The 17,136-nt window shown below is 37.5% G+C and overlaps 1 protein-coding gene across 1 annotated transcript; it reads left to right on the plus strand.

Annotated features, from left to right (window-relative positions):
- The first annotated feature begins 2,296 nt into the window (after positions 1-2,296).
- LOC149281401 (NIPA-like protein 3) lies at positions 2,297-13,830 on the plus strand. The gene is made up of 11 exons (XM_089499327.1): positions 2,297-2,362; positions 4,365-4,433; positions 4,648-4,819; positions 7,638-7,697; positions 7,951-8,096; positions 9,621-9,717; positions 10,997-11,132; positions 11,628-11,716; positions 12,249-12,312; positions 13,045-13,139; positions 13,643-13,830. The coding sequence occupies exons 3-11, from the start codon at positions 4,732-4,734 to the stop codon at positions 13,828-13,830; spliced, it is 963 nt and encodes a 320-aa protein (XP_089355453.1). The 5' UTR covers positions 2,297-2,362; positions 4,365-4,433; positions 4,648-4,731.
- The last annotated feature ends 3,306 nt before the right edge of the window (positions 13,831-17,136 follow it).

Here is a 17,136-nt window from a genome sequence, read left to right on the forward strand (position 1 = left end):
AAACGCCTCACGCTTCCAACACAGGAGTTTAAGGTAAGTGACCGGGGCGGGGGGGGGAGATCCTGAGAAGGGGGGGTTAGGGAGTTAGAGGGGAGATCCTGAGAAGGGGGGGTTAGGGAGTTAGAGGGGAGATACTGAGAAGGGGGGTTAGGGAGGGAGGTCTTACTGTGTGTGTCTTACTGTGTTTGTGTGTGTGTGTCTTACTGTGTGTGTGTGTGTCTTACTGTGTGTGTGTGTCTTACTGTGTGTGTGTGTCTTACTGTGTGTGTGTGTGTGTGTGTGTGTGTGTCTGTGTGTGTCTTACTGTGTCTGTGTGTGTCTTACTGTGTCTGTGTGTGTCTTACTGTGTCTGTGTGTGTCTTACTGTGTCTGTGTGTGTCTTACTGTGTGTGTCTTACTGTGTTCATAGCTTATTCAGTTATTGTAATAAATATTTTAGCCCATTTTTTAGCTCAAAATATTTTTTCCTTTTTTTTCTCCTCTAAAATCTAGGTGCGTCTTATCAGCAGGTGCGTCTTATAGAGCGAAAAATACGGTATATTACGGGCAGTTAAGAGCATAAAGGGGAGATTCCTAATTATACATTTGCTGGATCAATGGACAGATAAAAAAGTTCTGTAACTGAAAGAAAATCATGCTGTCCGCACACTCAGGGTTACATTTAAAAGTGGCATCATGGTTTTAGCATGGAAGATTTTAATATATTTATTTATTAAACCTAATCGCAACAAACAGATCTCAATTCATGTCAGCAAATATTTTAACTTACACGTCGTATAGCTGTAGGAATATCTATGTCTCGGAGAAGAACTAAACAAAATCACAGCATCTAGGTAGATATATTTCTTATACAAAGCAGCACACAAACAACACCAGCTGGCGACAGATAATAACAGGGCGATGGAACTGGAGTGCAATAGGCTCTAGGGTCTTCTAAAGATGGAGGAAAGAGAAAGAGGAAAGAAAGAATAAAACGCCCCCCTACCATTTATGATTTTTTTAACCTTCTATGGCAATCTCTACAAGACTAATATAATTACATATATATATATATAATAAAAAGACACACGAGCACATATTTATAAAGGTTGATCAGCAACAAAAACCTTATTCTTACCTCGATCTCTATGTACTGAAATTAACACCACACGTCTACATAATTGTGTATATTGGTTGCTCAGCAACGCTGCAGTTTCTGTACGTCCATCTTTTTACACCCAATAAGACGAGCTCCTATACGCATCCAACAAAATCAACAGCCATATTAGTACTCCCTTAATAGAAAGAACATGACGTCGGAATTCGAACCGGTTTGACATTTATGCAGCGACAGTAGTAGTTGTAAAAAAACGCCCGTACACTACGCTCTCTATTGCCGATACTTGTGATAGAATGAATAGAAAAATGAATAAATGCGGTTTAAACGTACACATTTTATTACAAACATACAACGACATAATAATGGTCACTTTGTTTATTCCTGTCCTCTCAATAGCCACCTAAACAGCTCCAGCGCACCGTACTTCCTGCTTCTCCCTTCTGACGTCAGCAGCACGCCACCAATTTGACAGTTCCTTGCACAGGCTGGACGAATTAGACATCCGCTTTTAACCAAAGCCTATGATTGACAGCTTCATCCTCGAATCAGAATAGTAGAATCGGTATGCGTCCTAATTAGCTCAGTGGCCAACGCAGGAAATAGGAAACAGGTAAGATAGGTTGTTGTAATGTTCTTTGTATTTATAGATTGTTTTAAGCGATAAAACTCATTATTCGGCATTAAATTAAAGACGAACAGGGCTCCTTGGGTTTAATGTTTACTTAGACGGTGTTTTGGGGTAAAATATAAGAAAATATTACATGGCTCATCTGGTATGCACATGAAGGCGATTTAACGTTGAAGTAATGAATAAGAACTGAATTATATGCTGTTTTTCTCACAATAAAGGCTAGTAGGAATTTTATATTTTCCTGTAATTTATTTGTTGTTGCTTCTCATTGTATTTTCTAAAATTATGATCCAATATTCAGTATCCTTTCCTGTATTTTACATCTGTTAGAATGTCTTTAACGTCACCCTTTCATTCTGTTTCCTTCTAACAGGACAGGAGGTCAAAGAGTTTAAAATGAAAGGTTTATATTTAATATGAAACCGTGTGTGGATATTGGAGGAGTCCAGTTTCAAATGACTGTGGCTTGATGAATAGTGGCAATCATTTAGAAATTTGGAATACATGTTTATGTGATGCTGTAAGGAGTACGCAATTACAAGATCATGGATAAAGAACCCATTTCCGATGTTCAGTTAGATGAGCTGATCACGACGACGGCTGCTCCAAACGATCCTTATTTTTCATATAAGGTATGATTTCCCTTTATTATAAAAAAAATATATATATATATATAATAATACAATTAAAGCTAGCCGCTTTTATTTATATCAGACTAAATTCATCAATTATGACGGAATATCACAGCTGTCACCTTCATGTGAAACAATAACCCAATATATGTATTTTTTTATTTATTTATTTACAAAAGTAGAAAATGGATTTAACAAAAAACACATTTATTCATGGTTTTACAGATATATCATTTTTAATATTTGCACCCTTGGTAAGTATGGGCAGAGAATGCTGTAAAAAATTGTTCAACCCTTTGGTCCCTTCTTCAAAAGATACACAATGATGCTCTGATATATATTATAAACCACTTAGGGTCTGATTTAAAAAAAGATATATATATTTATATATTGTTTTTAAACCTGGGCCTTGAGGCTCAGGGAAACCCTGTTTGTTATTGTTCTCTTTCTTTTAGAGAGCATAGACAGTGCTTACAAGCATGTCATCTTACTGTATCAGTGCATATGATTGGCTGTAGAACTCCCGTCATGGTGTGGTAGTTAAGAGAGCTGACTCCGCGATTGCGAAACGTTCTTAACTGATCGTGTAGGGACATATTTGCCTGATACGTCATTGGTTGCGAAGGGGTTAAAGGGCAGATGGCCTCTTTTGTCTAAATTGATACTTTAGCAAACGCTACCTCATGCCCTGCTCTATGGAAGGTTTTATAACTTCATAAAGATATATTGGGATAGCTACAAAATAGTGACATCTCGCTATATACTAAGCAACATAAGTCTGAAGCTGAGGTTTTTTTCTATTTCTGTTGAATCATGTTCTTTACAGAATCTGTTGGTGCTAGATCTAATAAAAAGAAAACCGTAACAAGAGGTTCTCCATGTTAAGAAGGCACAGAGCTGGCTGCATGGACGTCCTAACATTGTGGGGTATCTTCATTCAGTACTTGTCCTAGAAAGGAATCCCGATACTAAAAGTTCCTAACATGTAACACGACGCTGTCACAATCTTTACCTTTAGCCCTTAATAAAGATTAAATACGTTTGGCTGGCGTCTCTCAGCAGCCATGGCCTTAATAACAGCAGCTGTATAGTGAGGGCATTTTAGAGAGCAGCCCTTTGCTTTTTTTTTTTTTTTTTTTTTTTTTTTGACATAGAACTGTTACTGTATAAAATAAAAAATGCATTAATATTCATGCTTACATTCATTATTATAAATATTTGATGATTGTTCTTGTGACACTTGGAATTCATGCATGTGTTTTCTTGGGCTCTGAAATCATTTTTATTTATTTGTTTTGCTTTTGAACAAACTCCAAAGCGTCTGAAAATATGGCTGGCAGCATATTTAAAATTTTTAAAGCTAGTAAATATACTTTTTTATTTGATTGCCGTCTACTGTCTACTAAAATCACCCCAGGCTTCTAGGGTAACAATTAAAAAAAAAAATCCCTAAACATAAACGCATTTGAAATAACCAATTGTTCCAAATTCACTTTTTTTGGAGAGTTTGGTAGTGAACCAATGTCCACACCTAGGTGAAATAATGCAACACATGTGACCCTGGTTCCTTGACCTGTTCTCCAACGATCTGATGATGTCCCTGCAATTTCTGCTCTGTCAGTATCAGTTTGATAAATTCCTGTTTGGCAGCATCACTCATAAAATTACTGTTTACGTTTTTAATGGAATAACAAGACTGGTTGTATTTATGGATAATTTAATAGGTATGTTACCTCTAGGCCCAAGGTTGTACCAATGTCAGCAGGACAATGCTTGTTGTAGGACCCATTTAATCAGGAAGGTGCTATGCTTCTTGTCAGACCTAACATAAAACCTTGTGAATATTAAATTGTAAATAAATTGTAAATAATAAAGCAAACTCCATTCGTTTCAAATCTGGGTCTTTCTTTCACTTTTTTCACAAATGTATTGACTTTGTTTTTGGTGGTTGCATTTCCAAAGTCAGATTTTAACAGTATTTTTCATTTTCTTAATCCAACAGGACAATCTCATAGGAGCTCTGCTTGCCATTTTTGGACACCTTGTTATCAGTATTGCACTCAACCTACAGGTGAGCACGATACTAGATAGCGAAAATACCAAATATCAAAATAATATTTAATTACATATTCATTGGTTTTCTTCTCTGGTATACTGCAGTCCTTGTAACAGCACAGGATATTTTAAAAAAAGTAGTTTTAGCAGCAAAATGTTAAGATCAATAGTGACTATTAAATCACTACTGTTGTGTAGTAGTCATATGTTTGTTTTTTTTCTTGACTTAGAAATACAGCCATGTACGCCTGGCGGGATCCAAAGATTCTCGATCATATTTCAAGACAAAAACCTGGTGGTGCGGTTTTTTTGTGATGCTAGTTGGAGAGCTTCTTGTGTTTGCCTCCTACGCCTTTGCACCTCTGTCCCTCATTGCACCTCTCAGTGCTGTATCTCTGATAGGTGAGTATTCATGAGGTTTGCTATTCACATTAATTTAATTAACAACACAGCTTCTCCTGTGTGGATAACCAATCTACCAATTTCCATTTTGCCTTCTGCGTCTAATTCACTCAAACAAAGAAGCAGAGGCTCAGCACTCAAATGGTAAGGTGAGTTTATTTCACAGGCAATGTTTCGACACACAGGTCTTTCTCAAGCCTTAGACCTGTGTGTCAAAACGTTGCCTGTGAAATAAATTCACCTTACCATTTGAGTGCAATTTTTGTGCAACTCTGTGTTTCACAAACCTACCGAGATTACCGTATTTGCTCGATTATAAGACGACCCTGATTATAAAACGACCCCCCAAATCTGAATATTAATTTAGGAAAAAAAGAAAAAGCCTTAATATAAGACGACCCTATAGGAAAAAAGTTTTACCAGTAAATGTTAATTCATGTAAATTATTTTTTTTAATAAAAGCTATGATTGAGAAAAATATTTTGGTTTTCCTTCTATTTTCCAACCAGCCCCCCCCAGTAATGCACATCTGCCCCAGAAATGCCTTTTTACCCTATATGCCACTGTGCCCCATGATGTGCCTTTTGACCCCCTATGTGCCACTCTGCCTCCAGAAATGCCTTATACCCCTATATGCCACTCTGGCATTAACCCCTTCAGGACCGGGACGTACCTGGTACTTCCTGGTTACTGGTAGACTGGGACTTACCAGGTACGTCTCCTCCAAAAAACGCCCCCCACATCACCCCAATCGCGGTGATCGTGGGGCCGCTGCTGCTGCTGTCTGCCCAGGAGTCTGGGCAGACCAGCACAGCCTCTCTAAACCCGCCCCCAAGCTTAAGATCACTCCCACGGAGTGATTTTGTAGGCAGAAACAGCGATTGCAGAAAAATCTGCAATCGCGGTTTCAGCTGCCACAGGCAGCTTCAGGGAAGGGGGGGGTGTTGAATGGGTCCTGATCCAACACCCCCCTGCTGCCTGATCGCTCCATGAGAGCGTCAGTGCGGCGTTAACCCCTTCAATGCCGCGATCGCGATTGAAGGGGTTAATTCCCGTTTTGTAGGGGGCTCTGCTGCTGGTGGTCTGCCTGGAAACCCAGGCAGACCAGCAACAGCAAAAACGAGCCCCCAGAAGTCCTCTGATCAGTCCTGTAGGACTGATCAGAGACACTCCTCCCCTACAATCTCCAGTCTGTTGGAGATTGTGCCCCAGCTGCCAGAGGCAGCTTCAGGGACAGGGTTCTTTGGTCTCCACATGAGTGTGGAGACCAGCCCCCCCACCCCCACCCTTCCTCAGTTAACCCTTACCCCCTCCTTCCTCAATTAACCCCTTTAATGCTGCAATTGTGTATGACCCCCATCGCAGCATTGCAGGGGTTAATATTAGTCCCCACAAGCTTGTGGGGACTAAATATCAGTCAATGCTGTGCTTCAATGGAGCATCAGCATTGAAAGAGTTATAAAAAAATGTTAAAAATAATAATAATAAAAAAATAAATAAATAAAAAATTAATAAAATAATAATTAAAAAAAATAACAGCACTGACCTGAAAGTCCAGGGTGCTTCCAGGTCGGGTGCTTCCAGGTCAAATGCTGGGCTGGGCTGATCAGATCGCTCCTGGCCAATAGGAGTGATCGGATCATTATGGCAGCCCACGGATGACCCTGCTCTACAAAGAGAGAGGGGTCATCTAGGGTAATTATGAAAAAACACAAATTATTAATAAATGAAAAAATCATAATTATTACCTGATCACTTGTCGGTGACATTTTAAGTCGCTGATTATTGATCGGTCTCCCTGATTGATGTCAGCGGCCTAAACCTGTTACTTACAAGCAATCTGATGAAAAAAAATATTTTAAAAACTGTAAATGCGCATGTTCCAGTTTTGCCCTCATAGCTTCCTCAAAAAATGCATAAACCATGCATGTGAGGCCTTGTTGGAATCATGGGATGTTGGTGAACAAAATGTGGTGTTTTCTTCCACTGTTGCACTTATGGTGTGCAAGAAATTCAGTGCAACATTGAAATGTATGCGTTAAAAACGCAATAAAATAATTTCCCTGTGAAGTTTGGCAGTGGGGGGCTTCCAAAATGTCCCAAATGGGATATGGGCCCAGGAAACCAATTTCTTAAAATTCCAAATGTGAAAACAAAAATGCGCATGTTCCAGTTTTGCCCTCATAGCTTCCTCAAAAAATGCATTAACCATGCATGTGAGGCCTTGTTGGAACCGGGGGATGTTGGTGAACACAATTTGGTGTTTTTTGGTGCGGGGAACTCTGATCTCTGACAGCCGGGGAAGGTCTGCGCGATGGACGCAGACAACCCCCGCTGCTAGCCACACCTTCTTCCGGCTGCAGTGTAAGTTGTCTACGCGAATCGCGTAGACATCTACACACTGCCCTGGCTGCACACCGGGGACTCAGAAGCACCGGTAAGTGGGGCGGGGGGACAGGAGGATCCAGGTCCCCTGCAGCTGCGCGGGATCTGGATCTTAGTCGTCTCATAGTCAGACCTATTTGAGGTCTGATTATAAGACGACCCCGATTATAAGACGAGGGATATTTTTCAGAGCATTTGCTCTGAAAAAAACCTAGTCTTATAATCGAGCAAATACGGTATAAGGAAAATAAATCAAGTTTTGTATGCTTTTTTTCCTTTTAATATAATGAAGTTGATGTGTGAAGGTCTTTCTTAACTCTTGATAAGTTTAGCAGCGGTAGGATACATCACGGGTTTTTTTCAGAAATAAATGTAACTTCAAATGAGATGGAAATGCTTACAAGTTTAAAATACATTTCTTTGTCTTGTGCAGCCAGCTCAATTATAGGATTTATATTTATTAAGGAGAAGTGGAAACCAAAGGAATTTTTAAGTGAGTATGAAATGTATATGATGTTTAAACATCTTTTCTATGAATCTTGATTCATTCTTAGTCATCAAATGAGCAATTTGTTTGTATTAACGACATAACTTAGTATGCAACAGAATCTTACTTTTGTCTTCTGGTTTGTTTCTTCATGGAAGTAGGCATGATACTTAACACCATTTCACCTGCACAATAACTAACTGGATGTTCTCAATTCTATATGTATGTATTTTCTTTCTTCACCCTTTCCCCTCCAAAGGACGTTATATCTTGTCCTTTCTAGGCTGTGGTTTGGCAATAGTGGGCACCTATTTGCTAATCTCATTTGGACCCAACAGTCATGAGAAGATGACTGGAGACAATATTGTGAAGCACCTAGTCAGCTGGCAATACCTCCTCTATGTGGTAAGTTGTATTTCAGTCTTATCCACAGTATATCTTTAACTTAACACAAAGACACTTGCCAATCATAAAATGGACCCCTAGCTTCATACTGTAAAAGGAGACAGTACTAAAATGTTCATAAATAATTCAAAATAACAGTAAAGAAATTAAATTGCCAACATAAAAGTGTTATTAAATAACCATATCACGGAGCGCATAAGAAAACTACACCACAACAGTTGTACTGAATGGGTGTCTTCTTATCACCAGAAGTAAATGCGCGTTAAAATTGGGGTCTTTTTAACTGACCAGCTACAAAACGTGGAACTAACCATACGATGGCATCAAACATTGTCTCATTTAAAGTCACGTGTTGCCTCTTGGAAATTCATACTGGCATAGAACTGGACTGAACCATATACCTCCAGGAGAAAACATATAAAATTAGCCCCAGTGTGATAAGTCACTAAGTGCTTTAATGGATTTTTAAAAGAGTTTACATGTGATATCGTTGTTTAACACACTGGCATGTTTACTATGGCTGCAATAGCTATATAGTATATCATTCACATCCTGTACCGGAACTTTTCCTTTCTTTGTATTAATCGTATGACCACGTTTTATAAGGCACCTTTTCTCTATGTTTTTTTAGTTGAAATGTTTGTAACTGCAACTCTCCTGCAAACTGGTCATTTAGCAAATACGCTTATATGTCTGTCTACATCTAAAGGCACTTCTTAGCAGTTTGAGCTTCTAGGTTTGCAACACACTTTTAGATATCAAAATGTACACAAAACTCACTATATCCATTGCAACAGTGCATAAATGTACATGTTTACTTCCTCTAGGATATGTGTGGGTGTCAGTGGCTAATATATATATTGTATATGTTGTATAAGAGAAGAAAAAACAATAGTGTACATAACACAACCAACACACAATCAGGAAACGCTGGGCTTAATAAGCCTTAAATTGTACGTGGTAGATTCACTCAGGCTAGGTCACATAGCTAGAAGGGATTAATGTCTGAGATTCTTCCAAATTGGGTACTTGGCTTTTCGGTTTGTTACAGGTAGAAATCAAAAATAATTAGTATAAATCTTAATCCAGAATAAAGATGGCCTAGACCAAAACACTTATTACATTACATTTTGTGTATATTGCACCAAAAGGTTCCTTAGAAGCCCCTGCTTCTTCTACACTAAAAACAGCACACATATTCCAGTTTCTGGATTCTCCCTATGTCTTTACCAGTTTGTTTCTAAACATCCGATGTAAAAATGAAGCCAAGATCATTGATAATATTGCATTTGTGGTATACAAAAAAAATATTTATTAGTAAGATTAGAATTTTCAACCACATTTCTCAGCCTGGTGAAAATAGAGTATACTTGTACAGCTATATATTTGGTCTTAGAAGAACTCTCTTGACCATGACCTGCAACAAAGAATCAAATGTAGTCTGTGGACTAACAATAGTTAAATGCAAGAATGCTGATCTAGTGCCTATATGGTTGTTTTTAATAATGCATTCTGTCTTTGCAGCTTGTGGAGATTCTAGCTTTCTGTTCCCTGCTGTACTTCTACAAACAGAAGAACGCTAATTACCTGATAATTATATTGCTGCTGGTAGCGTTGTTGGGTAAGCAAAGTGATGCCATGTAATGGAGTATATGTATGCAGCCCATAGGGCAATGTCCCTTGGCTAATGTCCATCAGTGCTGAGATCTCTTGCTTTCTCATAATGGATACAGTTCCTCGCGGGCTTTGTTTTTTATTTGTTTGTATAATTTTACTTATTGACACTTACACTTTATATTTACAGTATAATAAGTGAGAGGTTCAGTAATTACTGTCATAGTAAGTACAGTACCAGACATTATGAATGGTGAACAATATGTATTAGTACCATGGAAAGGTGGTTCTTTCCAGGTGGAAAGTGTTGCTGTAAACAATTGAACATGTGTCTAATTTATTTTTTTCTGAAGTCTTCACTAACAAACCTCTGGTCTTTTGAAATGGTCTTTTAAAGTATCTCATTCATTCACTTAACCTTTTTTGCTTTTGAGTGATGAAAGCAGAAGGGACATGTTAGTTATTGCATAACATTGAGTTTAGAAATTATGAAGCTGGAGGGATCGCCCATCTGATCCCGTATGGGAAAGGGCACACAGACATACTGGACCTTGTAATTAGCTCGCCAGTGCTTGTTCTTGCACAAAATGTTAACTACTTATTGTATGGCCATTTATTGTTGCCAAATGTTCCCCATTCATATGAAATACTTTTAAGAACACCTGTGTAGAGGAGCTAATGCTTTTAAAGGGATATGTGTTTCAGACTAGATTGGATGCCATGCTACTCCCAATGTGACATTTTGTATAGCATGCTGTGGAATACAATGTGGCTTATAGAGCTATTCTGGTCCAGTCACCATGGAAACCAATGGAATGTCCATGCTGATTGCTTATTTGTTACCACATTTGTTAGAGAACCTCATAGTTAACAATTGTTGTTGTATTATATTTAAAACACAGTTGTAAATAAGAAAATAATGTTAGGAGTGTACACAGTGTTAGTTCATTTTTTCCCTTATGTTATTTTCAATTAACGCAAAGACATAGTTAATTGAGATTAGGGAATGTATATTATATACAGCTTTATGATAGTTCAACTTTACGATGGCGCGATAGCAGTATACATTCAATAAATTCACTTGATTACTCAAGAATGATACAGGTACCACACATGTGGTGATTTAGACTTACAATATTCTCAACGTATGATGGGTTCATCAGAACGCAACACCTTTGTAAGTCAAGGAGCAACTGTATCCATTTATTTTTCTGTAGATGTTAAAGCCCATTTATGTTACATACAGTACTTTTGTTTTTATTTAATTATATATTGTTTATTTTTAGGATCCGCTACAGTAGTCACTGTAAAAGCATTAGCTGGTATGATTATCGTGTCTATACGGGATACCTTACAACTTGGATATCCAATTTTCTACATCATGTTGGTATGCATGGTGGCAACAGCTGTTGCACAAGCTTCGTAAGTTATTTTGCATTGTGGACTTTTAGACTGTCAACCTAGGTTGAATAGGCTCATTATGAAAGTGGTCCTATGAAGAACTGACCCATTCTATATTTCACTTGGAACACATTGACTATTTGTGATTTTAATTTTAGCTAAGGCAAAGTCCAAGACTGTAAATGACAAAGCCAATATTCTACTGCTATTTGTAGTTTTGGGATTTGATCCTTTAAATCCCTAGGGACAAAGGTATTTTTCCTTAAGCATGACATGTCATTGTTGTCAGTCATCAGATATTCTGGGTGACTTTCCCTGCTCAAACACCACACTGAGCTAATTCTTTATGGCAATTCTAATTAAGTCCGTTCCTCCCTAGGCTTTCATTAGTCAGAGTGCCTGGCTAGGGGGTTCAGACTCTGCCACTAATGCGTAGGGAAGTCATGGAGTCGAAATGCTCAATTGCATAAAAAGGACTAGTGTGTTATAGCTCACTATCTCTCTTTTTTTCGACAGATTTCTTGCTCAGGCAGCCCAGCTGTATGATTCTGCTGTGATTGCAAGTGTTAATTACATCTTATCCACAACGATAGCTATTTCTGCAGGTAAGCACGGAAATCAAGAAGCTGTGATTTGCTTGGCGGTCAAAAGCAATATGTAGATAAGCAGCCGCAATTAATTACATGTTGAAGGGAAAAAAAACTACACTTATGTGCGTCCCTACATTTTGGACTTAGAAAGTTTTCATGGAAAACAATGAAATGTCTAGCTGTGCTAACATAATTGCAAAAATGCTTTCTGATGAACAATTAACCTTATGAACTTTGGAACACAGGAGTGATGGTTGCTGATAAGGGTCCTCTGTACGTCTATGAAGACATTCAGTTAAAATCATCCGTTTCCAGCTATTATAGTCATTTACAACATTACCAGACGTCTGCACTGTATTTCTGATCCATTTCATGTTATTTAATAACCAAAATTTGTTTTTCTTTCATAAACAAGGAAATATCTAAGTGACCCGAATCTTTTCAGCGATAGTGTATAAATATACATTACACAAGTTGTAGTGCTATGAAAAAACATTTAACTCTTGCCACTTGTCACTTTAATTTTTATTATTTCATCTCCTTTCAGGAGCAGTATTTTATTTAGACTTCCGTGAAGAAGATGTACTTCACATGTGTTTGTTTGCTCTGGGGTAAGAAATTACATCAGCATGTGTGATATTACTGGAAGCTTCAGTAGTAATTTTATTAATGTATCTTTGCATCCTTACCAATAAAATATTATTCTTGTCAAAACAGAGGGAGATTATGTACTGCCTCTCACGTTTCACAAAGCATTTGTGTAATCCCACAATAACAGATATTGTTAACCTAATGTTGGTCCAGTCCAGATCCCATGAATGTTCTACGTTCCTCCCTGAGAAATTAGGTTCCTTTTATTTATCACCAAAAATTGCCAAGGTCCAAATGGACAGTGCTGATCATGACAGCCCATCTGTGGAAAAATGCTTAGGTCATTGTGGTTTTATTGTAGGCTATTGGCCCCTTTGCATTAAATCAAAGGATCTGGAAACCTTTTGCTCTCAAGTTTAAAAAAAAACCAAAAACCAATATATAATATTTTGAAATCAAAGATATACACCTTTATTTGAGATCCCAGTTCCTTGCAGTTTAATCCGCTTATGGAAAGGGCTTCTGCCGTGGCGGTTAATCAACAAAAATGTACAATGTGGCTATGTCTACGCAGTACATGCATTTCAGCATCAACTATACAATAATGAAATATCTGCTAATAGTCGGCGTTATAATTATTCATCCAATTAAAAATAGACTGTATATATTAAAGAATAATTTAACTTTTATCTTCTGCACATTATGTATGGTTGGTGAGTGTATAAAAATCTGTAATGGGATTTAATCCACAGGTGTCTTATTGCCTTCCTTGGAGTCTTCCTTAGCACAAGGAATAGGAAGAAAACGAAAGCCTTTGAACCATATATAACTATGAACACCATGCCAGGTAACCATTTGTCAACTTTTGCCCCACTTCATTGCATAGGTAGCTGCCCTTGATTTTTTTTTAATTTTTTTATTTATAAATTTAAAGGACCAGATTCCATGAAAAGGTATTGATGTTTAGGTTTCTAGCATCTCCATGAACTGCAGGCTTTCAGAATTTGCGTGTTTAGTATTTTAGTAGTATTTTTAATTTCTATACTGAATGTTTATGGGAGACTGTTCATAATACTAATATTTGGTTGTAAATGTTTTTTATTCAGCAGAATTGTGGAAACACTTGTCAGACAGCTTTTAGGGTATTGTTTTGTGGGTTAACCTCCCCATCATGTGTGCTTTACACATTGTGAACGTGATTGTGTTGGTTATTATCATGCACAGCGGCAGCTTATAGCTCCACGTACTACAGGATTGTCTAGTTAAACTGTTACAGAACATAGAAGTTGCACCTTTTATCTTTTCAAAATTAACTCCAGCAAATGAGAATTCTCTTGTGTTATTTTGCAGGTCTGCAAACCACACACGACAATGGCAGTGTTATTCAGCCTGATTTTGGAAGCTCGTTTTCGTATGGCGCTCTTGCTAGCAATGACAGCATATCTGAAATCTACGCACCTGCCACACTTCCTGTTGTGACAGAGGAAGCATCTTCCACCTTGCCTTATAAAGTGCTAGACCACAATAAGACTGAGTAGGGTTACTGACTTTTTTTCTTGCACTGCGGGAACATATTCAGAGTTGCATTCCATTTTCCGTCGTATATAAGGGTTATTTTGAACATTTTATTATCAATGTCATAATTTATTTTTCAAGACCTAAGCCTAAATGAATGTGTCTTACGTGTGGAAATCTGCTTTGCTTTCTTGTTGACAATGTTGTGATCTTTGGAATAACTAATGTGGATTCTTAGACCAGAGAGGCTTAGCCAGCATGCCCCCCTTACTGTAGACGTGTGAAATAGACCAAGAACATGGAACTTTTGCTGGATTACAGATCTATGAACGAAATTATTGCCAAAGAACTCAACTGTTTGTTGAAGAGATGAATACTATGGTCAAGTCAGCACTGGAGAGTGCATTTTTGTCTTTTGCTTTATTCTAACAAAAAGGTGCAAGTCTCCCTTTAGGGAGTCCTGTACAGCCTAGTAACCATTGGATAATAATTGGGGGTAATGTACAATGGTCATAGTGGTCTTATCAACATTCCGAAAACATTCTGATGATCACTTCTGCTTTTTTTGTTGATGACCCACAGACACATGGAGGTTGACTTATGGTAAAGCTAGTGCCCTCTGGTCTAGTCTCTAAAATTGATCCTTGACGCTGCCAGTATTCATACATTGTGACAAACTAACTGCTCTTCAAAGCTACGTACCACTTGAGCATCCTGACGAATCTGGTGCGGATTAGCTGCTCTGTCGTTATCATGTATATATTGATCAGGCATTTAAGTTCTGTGTTTCAGAATGTTTTATGTTACTTGGTGGTAGTGGCAAATGAATAGGCAAATATTAAAAATCTAATCTTTAACAAATCGCAGGCAGTGTGGTACTCACTGCTCAGTTAGGTTGGTGAAAATATTTTTTAACTCCCATACCATTCATAGGTAGCATTACCCTATAAGATACCTCTTAATACCTCAGTTGATCCGTTGGACCCTAAATGAGGACCAATAGATCAATTTAAGTTTAGCATATATTAAAATAAAAATTTAAGCATACACAGTTTGTGCATACTTAAATCCGCTCCATAAGCCTTTCTTGACCCATATTGGTTACTTTGTTCTATGTCCTGTTGCTTTCTGGCTTCCATCTGGTAATGCAATACATTTTTCCTTCATACCATTCTCCTGCTTTTTTTCTTCTCCAGTGAATTATTTATACTGTTAATATGGTCAAACCTGTCTTCCTTAGGAAATGTATGAGTTTCTAATAGAGAATACCTGTAAATGACTGTAATATAAATAATACTGATGCAAGAAAGCCAAAACAACGTCTCACTGTGCTGGCATAATTTGCATTTTAGCTGCTTTAAAATCTCATCTGCAATTTTACAAATGGAATTAAAGTTGGTAGTTTTTGTATATACTATATTATTGGCCTGTTGTTTATTCACTATTTTCTTAAATCACAGAACATTTGTTGGGAATAAGTAATAATATTAGAAGTATTTTGGGTTTCCTGATTAGGAAGTGTAATGAAACCCCTCATTAATGCTCCCTGAGAGGTCTGGACTGAACCTCTAAACGTTGCCATTTTTTCCCCTAGGCTTGTTCTTGATACTGGTGTGGTTTGACAATATAATCTTATATTACCATTTGAATTTTTTTTACAAGCTAAACGTGCACCTGTAATCCAAACAGGAGTGAATTAACAGAAGGGGCAATAGCCCCAAGGCCGCTGGTGGAAATGGGCCCTTACTTGCTGCTTACGTACTGCAGTGCAAGGAAACCCTTATGTTACATAATATTCCTCTGGCTGTGAAAGCAGACAGGATCTTTTCAGTTCTAATACTGTGCAACATGTTATAGTAGTGTTGCCCGACACAGTCTTCAAAGCACACCCACTGTTATTTTTGTCTTGCTGTTTGATTGTTTGATCACAATGTGGCAATAACTAAATTGTGTGCTGTTAATGTGCCTTAAGGGCTGGGTTAGCAAGCACTGGGCTCTTATGCTGCAAACCCAATCCTGACACCGAGGCATCCAGCAACTTATAAAAAAATGTAGGGGCCCGTACGATCGTTCCTAGGACCAGTCATATTCACCATAACGAAAGGCTCCTTTTAATTTTGGTGGCGCCCAACTCTAAAAAAAAAACAAAAAAAAACTTAGGAGGTATTCGTTGATCGCCTCCTAAGATTAGCCAGTGTTGCTAAAATGCCTCTATAGAGAGGCATTCAGGGACACAAAAAAGTAAGGGGGCCCATTGGATCGCTCCTAGGAGCATTTAAAACAGCTACCTGCTAGGCCTCTAACAAGATGGTGGCGCCCCTTTAAAAATAAGAGTTCCCAGAGGGTCTTCCAGACTCCTGAGAACATTGAGATCCCCCTGCAGGTTGACTACAGGTACATGGAGCCCAGGACACTAATCAGTATGTGGTCAGTGAAATTTTTTTTTTAAAAAAATTGAAAATGTAAAAATAGTTAAAAAAAAAATTAAAAAAATACTAATAATAATAAAATAAATGTAATAAAATGTAAAAATAAAAACCACCCCAGTGATTTTACCATTAAATCAGAAGGGGGATCATCTACTTCAAAGAAAATATGTCCAAATGTAAAAAAAAACAACAAAAAACAAATTTTATTTTATGAGCAAGTCCTAAAATTGGGACAATATCTTGTAATAATAATCCTGCTATGAAAAGAGTTCAAATACCAGCATTTGAAATACCCAAGGGTGTCTAGTTTTCAAAAATATATAGTTTGATTGGTAAATTGAATTGGCTGGGTTCAAAGATGTCACAAATAGGGCATAGGCGCAAACTGTCCAGATGTCAAGATTTATAAATACAATTGTGCACCTACCAAATGTGACCGTTTAGCCCCCAAACAACCTATGCATGACCAGTTTTGGAAGAAAAAAAAAAGTTTGGAAACAGCAATATGCCATATAACTTGCAAAAAAGCAAAAAAACTTGAAAATATTGGGCACTTCTAAACAAATAGTAGAATGTATTTAGCACATTTTTTCATTAGCTTTTGTAGATGAGTAAAAGATTTTTCAAACAAAAGAAGGAAAAAGTGCTTTTTTTCAATTTTCCACCATATTTTATAAAATATTTTTATAGTAAATGAGATATGCTCAAAATAACAGCATCTAAATAAAGCCCTTCTTGTTCTGAAAAAAAATCTAATTTGTGTGGGCACACTAAATGAGTGAGAAGAAAATCACAGCGAAATACAAGCACCGCAGAAATATTGAAACAACCACTGTCACAATTGTTAACACCTTCAGTCCTCTATATGTATTCAATTATATATATATATCAATGTGGAAA

Source organism: Sceloporus occidentalis, unplaced genomic scaffold, assembly GCF_023333645.1.
Source record: "Sceloporus occidentalis isolate IW3139 unplaced genomic scaffold, rSceOcc1.0.p SCAF_133, whole genome shotgun sequence".
NCBI lineage: Eukaryota > Metazoa > Chordata > Lepidosauria > Squamata > Phrynosomatidae > Sceloporus > Sceloporus occidentalis.

Coding starts and splice junctions, on each gene's coding strand:
- LOC149281401 (XM_089499327.1), top strand. CDS start 4,732: ATGCTAGTTGGAGAGCTTCTTGTGTTTGCCTCCTACGCCTTTGCACCT. Junction 11,133..11,627: donor ACAGCTGTTGCACAAGCTTC/GTAAGTTATTTT, acceptor TTTTTTCGACAG/ATTTCTTGCTCAGGCAGCCC. Junction 11,717..12,248: donor AACGATAGCTATTTCTGCAG/GTAAGCACGGAA, acceptor ATCTCCTTTCAG/GAGCAGTATTTTATTTAGAC.